The following is a 19,296-nucleotide window of genomic DNA, read 5'->3' on the forward strand; positions in this document are numbered from 1 at the left end:
GAGGAGAGGAAAGGAAGATATGAAAATAGATGACAGACAGATAAATTAGGCCCAATGAAAGGCAGTGGGAACCAGAATTTCTTCTAGTATCATCTAAATTCTGTTTTATCCGGTTTGAGTTCATAGTGAATGCTACTAAACCCAATAACAAACTATGGTGTGTGTCTTTGATATACTGGTAAACCAAGATCACCTCAAATAACGCACGTTAGATGATTTCAAGTTCCACACCCACACCCATACAACTTACTGCAATTTATTATAATGGCATTTCAGGAAATAAGGTCATTAAGTTATTTACTTTTTTGGAAGTATTCTAAATAAGGAAAAAATACTTTGCCCCAGTTAGTGGTTGAAACATGAGAAATCAAACAGACATTCTTGACTGGATAGTAGGCCTAAACATTTTAGGATCTTGTTCGTTTGCTATATTAGATTCGCTACATCATTTACTTAATGCGCCGTACAGGTAGCTCTTATTGTGTTTATTTTTTGGCTTTATTACATATGTTTGTGTACAGATTACATGCTCCTTGTAAGGAAATGAGAGAGAGGAAGAGAGAGAGAGAATAATAATAATAATAATAATAATAATAATAATAATAATAATAATAATAATAATAATAAACTTAAACTTTAATTTAAAGAGAGTTAAGTGTATACACTTAACTTACACATGGCCCTTAAAAGTGAGAGGGAGAGAGAAAAGTGTACTGGGCGAATCTTAAGTTGGGTCTCTTTTTTGACATCTTAATCTTTTATTTATATTCATAGTAGGTAATTTTTCTTTTAGGCAGGGGCGTCAGCGTTAAAACAGAGCAGGTAAAATCCCTCACATCAACCGCCTTTCCCGGAGGGGAAGAACCTTCACTTCACTTCACGAGCCCTGGAGCGCTTGCTTTCCCTTGTTTATTAATCGACTGATATTCCCAAAGAATTTAAAATTACACAGCCCTAGAGATTCCCCTATCGGCACGTGGAAGACCAACCGTTAAAGATAGACAAGTCTCTACACTTGCCTACAGTCAGTTACGTCCAATATCTATAGGGTACTGGGCAAAAGAAATATGTATATGACGTGCATTGTGCTTCAGGGTTGGAAGACGGTGTATATTTAAGGTGTTTTCACATTTCCATGGAGACATATTCTCAACGAAACGACTGGAACAATATTTTAGTCGAGTGCAGCTTGCAGCAAGGGGGGACTGTGTAATGTAGACGTTTTATATAGGCACAGCAGCAGATCACTTCGAGATTTGAATGCTGCTTTGATTGTTGACAAAATAAAACCCCGTGTCTTAAGAACTGTGCTACACTGAAGAACACTAATATTTCGTCGGTTGTTATGATGTGCTGTTCGTTAAGGTTTACTGTATTGAACAATGTGTTGGAGAAGACGCTTTTGTTTACGAGCAACTCGTCAATGTGTTAGTTGAGAGGAGAGCGTTACCGTTAATGAGGGACACGTCCGTATAAAAATGCAAAAGAAGGAAATTGTCTTGCTCTCCGGCATAATTCTCATGGTTCTCCTATGGATATGCAACAGTTATTTCATATCTCTCAAAATAAGTTGGAAAATAAGGGAGGATCACGACACTTCTTCTCAGGTGAGAGATATGATAGTTCTTCAGACCGCGCAGCGCTACATGTATAATAACCCGCTTCGCGTCATGTGGAAGACAAGTACAACGTTTGGTAGGGGAGTCGTTGGGATTCAGGGTCCACGAATTCCAAGGACAACAACACCGTCTAATCTTGTTGATTCAAACTGATTTGTCCAATTAGACAGACATGATCCTGAAGGCTCTTCAAGTTCATAGCATTTTCGGAGCCAAGAATGTGCTTGGGGGGGGGGGGGGGGCTAAGGACAGTGGTTGCTACGGACAATTTCACTGCAAAATTTTAGGCACTAGGATTGAAAATGTGCTTGAATTTTTACTGGTGCGCTTGTTATGCTGATTTTGGGAGGGGTAAGGGGTTATCCCAGATAAGGGTGGTGATGTAGGGTGGGGTGGGGTGGGACGAAGGTCTCTCTGTGCACCTGTATACAGTACATGTATATTATGAATAACTTGACATATTTTACTTGGTCACATTGTGTTGATCTTAGTTGGCAACTACAATATACAGTATGTAGAATATAAGTCACTATGAAAATATAATCATTGAGTGATAAATGGAATACGACAGTCATTAAACTTTTTTATTTTATTTCCTGTTAGTTTTGCCCCGAGAACGACTGTGCCTGATTTTTGAAGAGACACAATGAAGTTTAGACTTTTCAATAGCAGTGAGTTAATTTTCCTTCGAATTTCAACGCTGCCCCCCCCCCCACCCACCCACCCCCGAATCGCCAAGGTATACCACACAGAAGCATTCACAGAATTATTCTCCATAATTTTTTTTAGTTCTGTTTCCAGATATCATGTCACTTTCGTGAGCACGCACGAATGACGTATTGTTGCTTGTTTGTTTACGCAGACAGTATGGCTTTTGACACCGCTTATGTCGCCACTATTCTGAGTTTCTCAAAAAAAAAATCTCCAAAAACAAACGCTGCTTGGACAATTCATGACACAGTTGTCTACTGTGGTACAGAAAAGTGCAAATAATTAGGTTGGCACATATCTGTGAATATCATGTGAAAATTCAATCTGAGGCCATAGTAGAGGGTAGATTGTTGATATGCAGTAATAGGGAAATCAGCGTCCAGCTATCTTATCTTTTATTGCTACCATCCTGTCGGCCAGTGCCTGCTTTACAGCACTGGTAGGTTAACCAAGATATGGGCGTATTTTAGTACACTAGGTGAGATTTTCTCATCTAACGCATTGACTGCTACAAAGTGCATCATGGAAAATAAAGGAGGTGGATTATTATAGGGATTTACGTTCCTGAACACTCTCCTCTACGCTATCAGCACGTCCTTGGCGGCAATGGAAACGACAGAAGCATGTTGGTAGCAGAGAGGTGCGTCTCCAGTGTCCTCTTAAACTAAGGGAAGAGATTTACCACGTCTTACATGCTTTATCTTTAGAGACTGACTTTGAAGTCTCCATTGTTCATCTCACAGTGGGTTTATTTCTCCTCCTCACAGCTGTCCCTGGAACGTGTCCCAGACTGAAACCATTTTTGGCAACTAGATCAGACAGTTGTGCATCTTACATAAACATGATAAATGTCTGTATATAGATGAAGTCAGATGCGGTCCACACGGTGGTTTTCTCCATGGGCTGAAACCGACACGATTACGTCGCTTACGTATTCATCGCGCAGGCCTGAGCCAGCAACTGAAAGGGGCAAGTAGCCTAAAGAGTCTTTTTTTCTGAAAGAGTAGATCTTTCTACAACGAAATCTATGAGCGTTCACAGTGTAAATTAAACGTAAGTTCGAACAGGTCTTTTCTCAGCCAAAGAGGCGTTACTTTGAATTTCCAAATTTCTCTCTCTCCCAATCCCACTCGCTTTCTTCCTTTTTTTTTTTCAAATCCTTTGACTAATAAAAAAGTCGGCTGATTTACGTTCCTCTTCGTTTAGTTCAGAAATCATCTGGATTCACGTTAGGGCAAAGAGTCACCTTGTCAGGACGTGGAGTTTCCTGACAGTATCACACGTGGGTCCAAATTCTCCACAGGTATATGTATGCACCCCCACGAAAGACTTGCGTCTGCAACTGTCTAAGGTAACACATTGTACTTCGTCACACTTTGGATCTTATATTATATTCTAGAGACAATGGGTGCACATGATCTAAAGCAAAGTTAAGATAGTTGCACATTCGAGAAGGGGGGTATATTAAATCTATGGTTTGGTTTGTATTTTGCAGCTCTGTCCATATTACAACTAGTATTTCAACCTGCTTTCTTTGAGAACTAATTTGCACGGTGCACAGGTGTAATAGCTACAGTGCCTTGGGGCGGTTGTACATGTCGGCGAAAAAGCGAATCATATTCATGGTTTTTACTACGGGGAGACATGAAGTGACGGCAACGCTTTAGCTCTTGTAGCTAGCCGTGTAGATAATATGCATTTTTACCTATAGATATCAACTCGAGACCATGAAGCTAAAACTATTTTGGTGCCTCTTTGTTTCCCATATACAAAAGTTGAATTATACATGTATGTGATAATTGAAAACAGAATAAGTCTGTCAGGCACTTTTAGGTCTTAACATTTTCAGAATACATGTTTTAACCTTTAAAAAAAGTAAACGAGAAGTCACAACAAGATGTTTCAATTGAAATGCATTGGTTACATCAAGGAAAAATATAACAGTTCTTCCGGATGTTTTCTTGGCAGTTATTTTCGCTGCAGATACAGTCCACCCCTTGTCTTCAACCCTGTGGGCGACAGAAAAAGTTACGATAAATAATAATAACAATAATTTATTCAAAATTACAACCAAAAGGTTGGAGTTATACATTTATCGTGTAAATACAATAGAATATAATGCTAACGTTTGGCAGGGTAAACTGACTTTTAGCGTCCTGAGTGCAATTAATTCGATTTCAAAGAATAGTACTTTACCATTTTAATATTTATTATAACAATATACAGTGTTAATAAGGTCATGGTGGGTAAAATATGCTGAGGGTTGTCATATCCGATCAGCCACGATGTTTTGAGTTGCGTTATGGTCAATAAATGGTCAACAATCTTAAAAGACAGCCTGAAGAGCAACTGGTGCAAAACAGATATGTTTTACAATTTTTCAGTTGATTATAGTTAATGATGAAATTCCAGTTTTCTTTAGACTAGTTTACGGTCGTATTGTCTTGACCTGATTAACAAAATGGAATGGCGTCTCAGTGCTCCCCGAACACCTCTACAACTTAACCGATCTCCGATCCAACGTGCTATAGAGGCACCCGTCTACCAAACCGATAAACCTAGTATAAAGTTAGTCTAAGTACATGTATGCTGCTAAGAATATTAGTGAGACTGCTCGTTAAGTTCACATACATGTAGGATTCAAAAACCCTCTCACCACATTTCTTCAACTATGCTTTTTAACCCCTGCCCAGGATTTGTTTTAAAAGTCCTACACGACAGAAACTCAAAAAATATATTTGATACAACATAATCTGTCAATCATCATACTGATAATTTAGAGACACCAATTAATGCACGACTAGTCACTCATATTGTGTCTAAATTGTGCTTACATTTCTATCTGAATATGCCATTATATTCCAACAGTACAATAATTGATAAAGTAAAATCTTGAGCAGGAGTTGTAATTCGTTGCTCCAAATGGAGTCGGTATGACAATAACACAGACAAAGTTTCCATATAAATACGAGCCCTTAAGTTCCATGGCCTGCTACAGTTAGGACATAAATACGGTTGTTAAAACTTATATTGCGATTATAAATGTCGTCAGTGTCTGGAAATTCCCCTTTCGTCGAAATGCAATGATGACTGTGTTAAACAAATGCCAGATGTGCTGGAAGCGCGTATTTGCACGTCTTTGGGAAGACATACTTGCTGACGCGCATGACGTAATACAAGTACATGTGAATGCTAAAACAGAAAAGAATAATATAATGTATTTAATGTAAATGTCTATGTGTCCTTTTTTACTCGATGCGACGGATCACCTTAACTTTTCAATTTATCTAGCTCCAAAGTTTAATTTGCGCGCATTTCATTTTATCAGCGTAAGTTTAGACGGGAGTCCTTGTGTGAAGAAGAGAGAGCGTCCATCTCAGCTACTAGGCTTCCGGTCGACGCAGCTAAGAATGCGTAGTCAGTCACGTGCAGCATAGTGTTACTTGCGTGTTTGGGGCCGCCATTTTGTCTAAACGTGACACTCAGATTAGACTGAAATTCTCTAGAGTGGAATTCTCTGGAATGCAGTCTTTCCACCTCTGACAAGCGTCCGTTGCTAGACGGTAGATGTCCGTTTGATGAAGGGGCGGCCATTTCTTCTTCGATGGATTTACTGGAACGAGTCTTGATCTCTACTACAACGTACAGCATGGCAGCCATGACAAGCGTTCCAAGGCACACGTAGATCTTGGAGGCAATGCAGAGATGGCTGGAGTACCCATACGCAGTAGCAAACGCAATATTTTGCCAAAGGTTGAAGTTTGCGAACGCTGGACGTTGGTTTGAAGGAAAACGGACTCCAAATAAAGCTGAAAAGATAAAAGTTCACCATAATTTGTTTCTATTCAGTTGAATTTAAAAAAAGAAAAGAAAAATGTAGTCCCCCGTTATGTTTTAACATAAACAAATGTTTATGCATAAGTATAGTGCTCGGTGTCAATACATCAAACTTATACGCCACGTGTTTTCTATCTGTTACATTTGTGCACTTGGCTTGATATTTTCACACAAGGTAAAAGTACAACTTGTAGCATTGCATTAACTACAAATAAATGTACATGAACATGGCGAAAACTGCGAAAGGACGCAAGGAAACGGTATTTGCTTGGTATATCTCCGTTACAATTGTAAATGTTGATATATCCTATTTATTTAACGTTTAATTCCGTGATTTGGTTCCATGCACCCTGCTTACCTAATGTGACGCTCATCCAGACCCCATTCAAAAAACCCCATATGGTCGGAACAAGGAAGAAATAGGCAATGTGTTCCGGGGGGATGGGCCACGCAAGCATCTGAATGAACAAGGCGACGTTCACGACGAATGCAGAAAGATAGAGGGCGTTGAACCCTGTCCATTTTAACAGGTGTCCGAAGATGTAAGGTCCCACGGAACTGGACACGCCGTAGCATATCATTGTGTAGCCCACCCACTCTATGCCAAGCTCACAGGTGATGTACGCCTAAAAACACATATAATATAATTAGTATTTGGTAATTTATTTTAAAGAACTTTTATGAATTTTAACAGTGCGCTCACAGGTTTTAGTCTCTTATAACCCCTTAGTATAGAGTGGGTTTTATTTTTAACTGTGAGACGTTACTAAAATCATTATCATTCTTATTATTACTTTAATTATAGTGGTGAACATGTTGAAGAAGGCATCAAATACATGCAATAAATCAAGAAAAAGATCACTTTGAAAGTGTAAATTGGGTCAGGCAAAGATTGCCAACACACTGAGAACTATTTACGGCTGAATTACAACAAATCAGGGTTTAGTCTTTTTTCAGATTTCATATATATATATATATATATATATATATATATATATATATATATATATATATATATATATATGTCCGCAGGCCCGTAGCCAGGGGGGGTTTTGCTGGAAAAAGGTCCACTGTGGGTAAAATTTGACCTAGGTACATGGCGATTATATGGTAAAAGGTCCACTTTTTCAGAAAAAGACCCCCCCCCCCCCCATTTGAAATTGCTGGCTACGGACCTGGTCCGTGTGACACGGGTACCAGTATACTCCGATCATGCGCAGATGTGTCAACGGCGTCTCCACATAATTTGGGCCAAATCTAAAGTTTGAAAATGGCACCCTTTGCTGAGTACATTATGCTAGCATTTATTGTCTGTTTTGGAAAAGATCAATGTGCGAACGAAACATTTTCTAAGTTGCATCACATTATATAAGCGAACAATGAATTTAAAATGGGCTTTCGAATGTCGCAACGCAATGACATAACATGTACACTACAAGTACACTACATTCCAGAACAAGGAACACATGCAGTGTTTTTTAAAAACTTTGATTAATGGAGAATTTAAAACACAACCCTTGCATAATTGGATGTCTAATTGTCATTAAACGAGGTAAGTACAATCAGAAGACTGTTAATGGTGAAATTAATGCATGTTGATGAAATGCATGTTGGTAAGTTTAGAATATTTCTAAATTTGAAAGTTACACCACACATCGATAGGGACCGATAAGCATCACAGGCGGACCCAGCTTTTTATCTTGCAGACTTACACGGTTTAAAATGCAAGTATGTATTTCAAACTTCTGTTGTATATTTTTATACATAGTGAGTTTTATTTTTTCAATTTACAAATTAAAATACACATATACTTCATGTATATGAAATTGTTTGAGATCATTTTCATGAAGATACATTACTGTATATTTAGTATAACCAGTATAATAACAAAAATCCTATAATAATTTATGTATTTCTGACATGACTTGCAATACAAAGCTGAATGTTTTGTCACATTAGCACAGAAAATAAATGTACCGAAAGAAAAAGAACAGGTGACAAACATCTGTGCATGTCTCTTTTGCTGTTTGCTGGTGACAAAAAATATTACAAACCATATAAAGTGTGATAACGTACAAGTAGGCCCCTATCGTATGATAACTTGCACAACAGGGAAGGCTGAAAGTGGCATAGAAATAAGTTCACCTGCTAAAATTTACTTTCGTCATTGGTACACGTTTTGTAGGACTTCCCTCTTAAGGGTTATGATGTCTATAATTTTCATTTCAGATATCTTGACATCACTATACATAAGATATGTACTCCAAAGGAAGCAAAACGTGGGTACGTTGCATGATTTGCTGGTAAAATTCAACACTTGATAGGTCAAATAGCCGACAGCTGCAAGGGTTACAAGAAATACTGAGCACAAGCGTTTTCAGTTAGATAACATCAAGTATACGACTATTTTCCTACCGGTTTCCAGAAACCGTGCCCCCCCCCCCTCCCCCTCAATACACCCCTGACGTATGTAAAAAAAACACAAATTCCTTACTTTGTTGACTCAATGATAGTTATTTTTAATAAATAAGCCCACAATTTTGGTTTCTTTTATTTTTTTTTTTTTTGGGGGGGGGGGGGGCATTTTTATAATTTCCTATAGAGGTCTACTACATCTATCATTTTCTTTTCAGATATCTTGACATCACTATACATAACATAAGATACTCCAATGAAAGCAAAACATTACGCCCGTGGGTAAGTTGCATGATTTGCTCGTAAAATGTACCTGTTGATAGGTCAAATAGCCAACGGTTTCAAAGGATGTAACGTGCTGATCACAAGCGTCTCAGCGCGTAGGCGGCATCAGCTATTTTAAAGATGTACTATTTGCGTTTGAAAACGTGCCGGAATTTTTTAATATGTCTACGTATCCTTCAAAGCCACTTACTCTTTCCAAACAGACAAAAAAGTAAAATAAAGAAATAAAAGATCAAATAAAAGTACCTGACGTCAATATTTTATTCTACAATATACTTGTGCAGGGTACAGGAAGGCATGGTGGTTTAAGTGACTTGCCAATCATTTAGAACCAAATTATTTTATCAGAAATCGTGAAAACATTAACGTCAGGTACAGGGACTGGTCGAGCAATGGCAGAGCAAAGGTTAGGAGAAATTGATTTATTTTTTTTTGGGGGGGGAATTCGATTTGCGGGAAAATTCGGGATAGGATAACTGCCTTCTACCGGTAGAAACCCGCCTGGCAGTTGTTAGTCGGAGTTGGTTGTAGAGGCATGTGAAGATATTCTTGAATTGTCCTCACCGGTTTGCAAACTGTGCCCCCCCCCTCCGGATCCGCCCCTGACCTACATGTACGTCTCAACAACCCTAAAAGTTATTTTGCTTGTTGACACAATGGCAGTAGTTTTCATAAATACACCCACGTTTTAATTATTTTGTTAGGGCGCATTTTCACAATTTCCTATGGAGGGCTCGTATATCTTTCATTTTCTTTTCAGCTATCTTGACATCACTATTCATAATATATATACTCCAATGAAAGCAAAATTGCGTCGCCCGTGGGTACGTTGAGCGACTTGCTCGTAAAATCCACCTGTTGATAGGTCAATTAGCTGACAGTCCCAAGAGCTATAACATTGAGTTTGTACAAGCGTCTTCGGATAGACAACATGTGTCATACATGTGCAGCTATTTTTAAGGCTATACATCTACGTTTGAAAACGCCCCCAAATAAATTTTATGTCTATGTGTCCTGAAAATCATTTACTCTTTCCAAACAGAAAAATAAACCCTCTATAATAAAAGTACCTGATATTGATATTTTCTGGTCAATTAGACGCCCTTTTTGGAAACTGTGTAGATATCACATGTTACTTAATTTAAGACGTTCAGCTTTAGGGTTTTGGCAAGGTAGACGTCTGTAGAAAAGTAGCCAAGTTTTAGAAAAGTTATCCAAAAATGGACCCTTTAAAGAGGTACACAAATTTAAAATCTAATATAACAATCTCATTAACTATACCAGTAAGTCCCATAAAATAGAGTGAACATTGGTGTAAGGTATAAGCCATTGCCTTATCTTTCTGAAAAAAACGTCTGCTTATCTTTGTCCAAGTAGACGTAAGTAGTCGGTCGTTAAATTAAGACCAATTTTGGACTAAAGTCCTTTACAGTAAACGTGACACCAACGTTGACTCTGTCCTGAACCCGGGTGTTTTTATATTTTAAATCTTAAAAAAAGCGTAACCCACCTTAGTAAAATCACCGAAGAGAAATGCTTGGTGCAATCCGCTAAACATACACAAAGGTACCAATAGCGACATGCGGTAGTCTTTCAGGAGCATGAAGGTCCCAAGCAACGTCTCCAAAGTATCCTTCTTGCTCTCATTGCCATGAGCATGGGGACTGACTTCCGGTATAATAAAAGTCGTGATGACAAGTCCTACGAATATCAGCCCTACGTAGCTTCCTAACAGTATATACACTAGGTAGTCTTCTGGTCGATGTGTCTTCGTTTCAGCGTGAGTATGCAGTGTTTCTATAGTCTCTGGACAACTTAGTAACCCACAGGAGGCATTTAAGCGGTAAGCTATGGGTGTGGTATCATTGTTGTATGTGGTGTCGTTAGTGGCCGGGGTCGCGTGGCTGGAGTGCTGGAGCACAGAGAATGCGATGATATTGCCCCAGACGTGAGAACTTTTGAAGAGTAGCCAATGGAGGCCATTGAATCGACTGATGCTGAACTCGATTGGTTTCTGTGCTATCTCGGCGTGGTCAAGGGCCAGAGTGGTGATATAAAACCCCGTGGCCGTCCACTGAGCCCCTAGGGCAAGCCCCAACAACATCCCTGCTGGTAATAAAGTGTAAACCTTTGGGTAAAAGTTTGACGATACGAAGACTATATGACAACATTGCGCTAGCATCAACGTGCGTTTTGGCGTAAATTTTTCAACCAAAATTGGTGCATATAGGCAAGATAAGATAGCACCGACCCAAATCGCACAGAGCGTCAAGAACCCGAGTCCACCTTCTGTGTTCAAGCTACTTTGTAGGCTTCCCAGGCCATTGAAAGCTGTCATTACACAAGTGCCTGCCACTGCCAGCAAAATCAAATCTAAATACTTCCTGCGTTGTTGCGTCTTTCGCGCTTTTTTCTCGGTAACAAATTGCGTCTCTGCTTGCCCTTCTGATGCCTCTCCATTGAGGAACTTTTCAGCCTCTGGCATAGAAGGATCATGCTCTTTGAATTTGTCACTCGGGGGATGAACTTGCGTCGCCGTCTCCGCTGATGTCATCTTGCTGCGCACTCTCCTGTGTGATTGCAATACGGACAACGCTGTCCTATGTCTAGTTCCCAGTCCGCCGGTATTCCTACCAATCTAGGCCGCGTGTATGGCATACGGTGACCTAGAAATAAAGATGCAGGTTGGTTTATTGTGGTGACAGTGTTGAATAATGCATACATATGTACAGAAATATCAATATATCAAACATTTGTTCTATTCTAGTACATTTTTCATTGCAACGAAAACAAAAACGTGAATTCATACCACATTTGATAGGGCTACAGGTAAATATATTTTAACAGAAAAAAGACCACGGATTCCTACTTTTTGAACGACACTTGAGAAAAGTGGTCAGTTTGTCGACCTGTTTATCCTTATTACGTCTTCTGGTATTACATCACCTGTTCCATACAAGCTGTGTTTTTTACTATCTCGACTCTGTTACATGCATAACTAAGAGAGTACCACCTCCTCATTGCAATTAATAAAATCTACATTTGAGATTAGAATTTAGGTATTATAAACGTTAACGTCGTTTTTATTATTAGGCATTACATGAAGTGACCCTTGCCTTGTGCAAAATGGTATCACCACTAAACACACAAACGCGGCCTTGTCTTACCGGTGATACACAATGGTCGATGACTGATATGACAGAAACTAAGATTATTTCCGAAAAAAAACAATGGAAAAGTACCCAGTGCGAGGATTGGCTTTATCAAGAAGACTTTGGAAGGAAAATCTTACCTCCCTGTTGCGGCATTACTTCCAACTCTCCTCATGACAAAAAGCCATCTTGTACTTGGTATATCTACGATATTTTGACCTATATATTTTACGTGCACTGCATACACTTTGACCTTTTGCAACCATACCTTCTGATTAGATAGTGAAGAACACTAGTACCATATATTATATTGGGGGACTGTTCAAGTCCATCGATTTGATGCTGTTTTGGTTCACACACACACACACACACACACACACACACACACACACGTTGATTCCCAGAAAAAAATGAACCCGCCTTTTGGCTAACCACAAATAACGACTGCAGTTTAAAGAAAGTAATTGCATCGTTGCAGCTTCTCTCAAGTCTCTCTCGACTGCTTTATTATTTCTTTTTTTCCACATAATTGGCTTCGGCATGTTATTCAACCTTAGTTATTATTCTTCCTAAGTGCTTACATCCGAAACGCCCCTTACAGCATGTGTATAGAACACGAAAGGAGAAAGGTTCTTGTTTTTTTTTTTTTTTTTTTTTTTGTTTTTTTTTTTTTTTTTTTGGCCCACGCAAAACATAGGTCTTTGACTTATCATTACCTTCTTTAAAACAGAACTGCCCTTAATTAACCTTTTTCTGTCTAGCCCCTCAGCAACCGAAGCCTGTGTCTCTCGCAGACCGCGAAGAAGCCCCATATCACTTCGATCAGGAATGCACATCGGGAACGAGCATATATCTTCCAAAATAAATAAGAGCCCAACATTTTCAGATTTTCAGCTGCCCTTGAAGACTTTCAAGACGAAATGCATAAAATAAGCAGTTTTTAGAACAGACAAATTTCAAGTTGTAATCAAATTGCATATGTGAATGTATACCTTGTAGTTTTTTCTTGCAGAGTTCTAAGTTAGCGTTTTAGATTTTAATACTAGTGACTTTATAAATAAACTATTACCAGCACTTTAGTGACCTTGGCAACATCAAGGAGGGTTCACGGCAAAAGCCCTAATCAAATTTGAACACTGGCCCTAATCTTGTGGTCGACATTTGGCTCAATAAACAGATAGTAAGTGATCAAAGGTGTGATAGGGGCAAGCACAGTCAGGAAATTTATTTATTTATTTATTTATAATGATAATGATGATGATTTTTTATACCAGAATATTATTTTTAGATGTTGCGTAGATTTTGATAAACACTTTTTATACACATTTCAGATTTTTAGTGTAACTGTATCATATCTATCAGTCTATCACACTTCATTTTTTGTTCTCAAAATAGACATAGAAATAATAGTTCTAAAACGTAACCCCTTCGTCAGCATCTAATACATAAGCTGTTATAAACGCCTGTAGCACGCAGTGCTCTCAGCGGAGCACAGCAGTAGTGTATTATGCTTGATGCGCGCGGTGACTGTAAGTAGCTGCCGTCATACCTTCATTCATAGAAAACGTAAGTAATTTGTCTACCTGGGCAATATTCGCAGTGTGAAATGGTCACACCCCAAGCACCCTTAAAGTATACAAAATTTTGTAGGTTTTCTCTGTCAATGCCAAGGTTATTGACCGCAGGATGATGACTGTAACATGTGCCTTGGTATTCGGACAAAATGTGTTGGAAAAAAAGCGATCTAGAGTATTATCAGTTTAGAGGTGTTATCCTCCCTTTTCCGAATAATGTTCTTGGTCTGTGGACATATATAAGTACACAGTGTGCATTGATCTGATTATGGACTTGAAGAAAGAGAGTTAAAGCCGATGTACTTATTTTTGTAATGAACAATAGGAACAAGTGTCGTCTACGAGTAACCCGTAGTCTCTAGATATCGAAAACGGGTCAGTAACCTACTGTTCGATATGGACAATGTGAATATATCAGTGCTCCAACATATTATGTACATACCATAAAATTGTTTCCTTTTCATTGCAGTTAATTTTGATTAATAATGTTCATACATGAATTGTATTCACAAGTTTGCTTTTGTGTAACGACCCCTTCCTGAACCATAGGATTTTCATTTTGAAGGTCCACTTAAGGAAAAGACTCAGCCGCGCATGCACGTGGAATAACAGAATAAGGATAACTCATCCAAGTACGGAAAACCTGAACTTGGACTCGGTGCAAATTTACTTCTCAATAAGATTCCACAAGTTATTCGGTGCTGGGTCACGAAGTGTAGGCCCTACTGTACTTTAGATGCTGAGGTACAGGTCCAACTTAAGATTTTACACTTTTTTATATCTTATGTTTTCTTTACCAGATTGTATTGTTTCCCAGACCCATTGACGAACATACGGCATGCACATGCGGACTAAATGTCTAGCACGATTTAATCGCACTCAAGGCTGTGTCCGTTGGCACGTGTTGGGTTCCTGCCATTACTAGAGTATCGACATCCCTGTCCTATCCGGCGGCTGATTTGTACGCCCACGTGTCAGCAAAAGCTCCAATTACTTATGAATTATAATTAGTGATCAAACTCGCTCAAACACCACTAAAAAGTAGAACTTAACTTTGGCTTATTGGTCCTAAATATTAATATGATGTAGAAATGTTGTTTTTTTTCTTTTTTTTCTTTTTTTTTTTTTTTTTGTTAATACGTGAAGTAAACTGATCATAGGCCTATACTTGGTCAAATGAAGTTTCTTCTGCTTACAGTCAGACTCCATCGGGATAACAGTCGCATTCCCTGGCAAAAACTGTCTGTAAGCAGATGAAATATTGGCTACTACTCTGTTAAGTATCTGTTTATTTCTCAAGCTATTGACAAAAGAACTTAAACATTTCTGTTGATATTTCGTGGCTGATTAAACTTTTCAACATGATATGACGTAGATATGACACCGAAACGTCGACCCCTTAAATTCGTTGATAAGAAGAACTATGGTGTGTGTTACACGCTCATGTCGGGCAAAGTGAGTCGATCAACTCACTGCAAGCTCTCGGATACGCTCGCTGTTAGCATATCCCAAGATCAGTTTATCTTAGAAGCCTTCTTCGTGTTATTTTATTTCTACAGATAACTGTTAGTGAGCACTAATTGGGCTTTGTAACTCGGCCTATATCTGCCCGTCTATGTGACTCCCTGCCTCTTCGTCCGTACATCCATTTACAATTTTCGTAGCCACGGCAATTGCGCGCGATTAAAAAACGCGTTTAGTTATTATGATAGTTATGATGCGTTTAGTTATGATAAATTGAGCATAGCACCGACGCCATGTAATCGAAATTGTACCACGTTCACATGATCACAGCTAGGATCAGTCCTTATTTGTCTTTTCAACATCTTGAGATGTGTCACATAATCAAACCTCGCTCGTTGTAAGCCTGGTAACCTTCCACTCATACGAACATTTTCTCCCCTTTTTTAAATATCTTCCTGGGTTTGATTGAAGGATATTAATCATTGGTAAACCTCCAAGATTAATGCCAATGGAAAATTTGGTCTTTCTTTAGTGCAAAATGATTGTAGTACATTAAACTAACCGAAAACACCAATACTAAACCACACGGCACTGTTATGTTTAATCATTAAACATGTCATTAAAGCTGGGGAAACCAAAAGTGTTAATAAATAAAGTATTTAGCCCCGTTTTAACAACACTGACCTCTACAATTAAAAAGTTATACTTGGACGACCTACCCCAGATCAAGTTGCGCCTGGACGACCGTCGCTGCTGCACCAAGTGACCAAGCGTCCAGCAACAAACCCCCTCTTGTACACGTGCATTGTAGTGCGCCAAGTATAGGACGGCATTACACGCGCGTTAAGCGGTGTGTAAACTCACCAAGTATACTCAGAGTAAGAGACGTATTTAATTCGGCAGAGCGAAACGTCCCCCATTGCTCTGAGCGTTTGTTACGTCATGGTTTACGTCACCCATCGCCAACATTTAGACCTGTATTGGTAATCATCAAAAATCATCACCTGACGGAAATCAGTTGATGCTATTCTTAGAGACTGGGCTGCGAGATCTCTCTTGGGACGCTGCTCGCCCATTTTAAGGGCGTTTTGCTTTATGGACGGCGATCACTGATCCATGGCTGTCTACTGTCGCTGTACATATGACCCTTTAGCTTGATCTCCATTGAAATGAAAACCGCACATTATATTTACCTGAATGGTAGACAAATAGTTATCTTCTTGATACTGTATCGCACCCACCCACTCTCTCCATTAAACAGCAACGGGACTAACCAACAAACTGTCTTAACAACGCACCTAGTTCATGTTATTGCACAATATGATTTTCACTTTCCATCCTTTTAGAAACATATCCAAAAATGATATATTATCTGTGGCTGATTATTTAGGATATAACGTGTAGTTTGAGATAAAGGTGTTTTTTATTTTATTTTTTCTTTTTATTATTATTATTATTGTATTATTTTTTTTTTTTACAGTTCATAGGATGAAAAAAGTTTGTATTTTGTTGCATTCGGCGCCTCTTCACTTACACGCCATGCATTTCAGCATAAGGTGTAAAAAATCAAAATATTACACGGAGGTTCTGAGGGAAGAGTGGAAAAGAAATACGGTTGGGTGGATTAAGAATGCAGATTGGATCCAAGCTCGGAGGCCATTTGGAACATAAATTTTATGCAAAGTGACCAAGATACCTGAAACTTTGGGGAATGGTCATGCACATATTGAAGTTTAAGTCCAGCAAATTTCTTGATATTTGATGGACCTTTGTAGGATTTGATAATTTTTTATGGGGTCACCCTGTATAAAGTTAAAGAAAGGGGTCACGAGAAAAACGTTGCCGGTGTCTTTTCCTTTAATCAGCTGCGGGTTCAGCACTCTAAGCTACGTCACATGAGCCTTAGGCCAGTTAATAGTGTGACCAAACCACTGCAAGCATCCAACAAATATCTCTTCTGAAAGCAAGGACTTCAAGATATGAGGAATTTCACCATCGAAATAAAGAAAAACCTTTATTTTGATTTTTTTTTTTTTAATAATTATTTCCTTTAATTCTCTCCCCAACGTCAGCAGAACCGCGAACCACACCTTTACTGCAACGTACTTAACACATCAGTTGATTCTATCTGACCCATCACAGCACTGTCTACGTCTTCGGCATTCAGATCGAATCAGCGTCGATCCAAACAAGTGAACTGTGTGCCCGACCTAGTGTTGCTGTTCATTCAGTGTATGAGGAACCCCAGACAGCAGTCCGAGTGCTGCTCCATCAGCAGAACAAATAACGTGGACTTAGCGTGTCATATTTGAAAGAGCATCAGCGCCATGATGCTTTATGGCAGGAACTATATATGCACAATATATAAAATAAATATAAAATAAATAATTGAAAAAAGACAGACAGGCAGCACCTCCTCTTTCAACGTTTTTTTAGTAAAGATTAATATTGATTGATATAGGTTAATATTGTGTCAATATATTGTCAATATATTATCAATATATTGTCATCCGTGCACAATAGAACTCGATAAATATAACATATACTGTAACTTCCAAAATTAAATAATCGTGACGTAACGTGAACTGCGCTTGGATGTCAATGTTTAGAATGTTACACCAGTGACAAAATGACCATTATAAATGCACAAAGGAAGCGAAAGCTGGGCGTATAAAAGCAGCCTGGGCTGACAAGACATACATGTAGAATAGTTCCTCTTCAGTGTCGTGTCAGCGACCTGTTTGATCAGGCTACATACTTATATATTGACCGTCTTTTGATCAAACACTTATGAGCAATGATTGATTAGATCGTTTGCGCTGCGTCTGTCTGAAGATAAGCATACCACTGCGCGCTACGGCCCCTAGCTGGACAGTATACCTTCTTAACCAGTGGACATACGTCGGACGCTGGCCCTTACTTTACAACCGAAATATTTCAGTCCACTTTAACCTGGATTAACCAGTCCGCTTTTTAAAAAAGCAGTACCGCTCTTAATGCTTTTTAAAATCTTTTCTTAAACAGATGTATATTCTCCTTAAGCGGAATCCCCCCCTGATTAACCTTGGGACAAGATCCACTGTAGGCGGAAAATTGTTATGATCATTTATGACATGGACAAAATTACGTTAGTATGTCCAAGGCTCTGATCAACTTGCGACTTGAGCTTTTTTTTATTAAACAGCGTTCAGTCAGATATCGACTTTCCTCAGAGGACGCTCTGGACAGGTCACCCGGACAGGGAGCAAGGTAATGTTATAGAGCCCACTTGTGTGTTCACTGTCATGATAAACCCTCCTCCCCTTGCGTCCTGACCTAGCCGTCTTCATCTTAGCGTTTGAACATATAAAACAATGTATCTTACCCCACTTCAACCTGTCATTAAGTCTTTGAGAATGTAACGGGTGTCATATCCACGCTGTGTTTCAGATGTCACTTTAACGACAGAGAGTGCCCTCTAAAACTAGGCTACCCCTGTGATGCGTTAAACCTGTTTGTAATACAGCATAATTTTTTATCATGACGCCCCCCCCCCCTCTCCCCCTTTACGCCTTTACATCTACGCTTGAAATTAGACAAAGAGAGTTCATTTTCCATGAAGTCTTCCGGTCTGTCACATGCAGTCCAGATCTCTGAAACTCTGGGTAGCCACATCATGGAGACCATTCCCATAACCCTATCGCACTAGCAGGATCGATCTATCTCTGATGGGATTCTCGTTAAATCGCATTCAGTTTAAGCGTGCACTAAAGTTAATTACCCCCTTGCAGTTTCAGTAGGCATTATAGACATTTAAGCCCCTTAAACTGAATGCAATTAAACGAGAATTCCCGCGGAGTTAGATCAATCCTGCTAGTAAGATAGATTTATGGGAACCCAGTCTTACCCCTTATCCAAATAAACGCTTCTTATTCCTTATCCTACATTTGCCTGACACTGGGCCTCAGAATCGACGGAGAACAGCCATCGCGACTTCAAAGAAAATTTTTCATAGCATCTGATTGTTAGTCCACGTTTGACATTAAAATGTATTATTTGCTCAGACAAAAGCATTGCTTATTTGGTATTTCATTCATTCTTAATTCTTAATCTTAATTCTATTGATTTATTTATTCATTCATTAAATTATTCATTTAATATTTCGTAATTAATCATGAGCTCTTGCATATATATATTCATTAAGTCCCGTATGAGACGTAATGGAAATAGTTATTCCTTAATGTTGAATTATTTGTTTCA

The 19,296-nt window shown here is 38.9% G+C and overlaps 1 protein-coding gene across 2 annotated transcripts; it reads right to left on the reverse strand.

Annotated features, from left to right (window-relative positions):
- Positions 1-4,374: 4,374 nt before the first annotated feature.
- LOC106176044 (N-acetylglucosamine transporter UNC93A) lies at positions 4,375-16,214 on the reverse strand. Of its 2 annotated transcripts, none has more exons than XM_013558255.2 (4): positions 15,777-16,214; positions 10,378-11,533; positions 6,526-6,793; positions 4,375-6,139 (listed from the first exon to the last, which is right to left on the reverse strand). In XM_013558255.2, exons 2-4 carry the CDS (start codon positions 11,419-11,421, stop codon positions 5,655-5,657), a joined length of 1,797 nt encoding a protein of 598 aa, XP_013413709.2. In that variant the 5' UTR covers positions 11,422-11,533; positions 15,777-16,214; the 3' UTR covers positions 4,375-5,654. The 2 variants fall into 2 exon arrangements, with proteins under 2 accessions (XP_013413709.2, XP_013413708.2); XM_013558254.2 differs by lacking the exon at positions 15,777-16,214 and adding an exon at positions 12,160-13,050.
- Between the last annotated feature and the right edge of the window lie 3,082 nt (positions 16,215-19,296).

Source organism: Lingula anatina, chromosome 7 (assembly GCF_051362555.1).
Source record: "Lingula anatina isolate TDL-2025a chromosome 7, LinAna3.0, whole genome shotgun sequence".
Taxonomy (NCBI): domain Eukaryota; kingdom Metazoa; phylum Brachiopoda; class Lingulata; order Lingulida; family Lingulidae; genus Lingula; species Lingula anatina.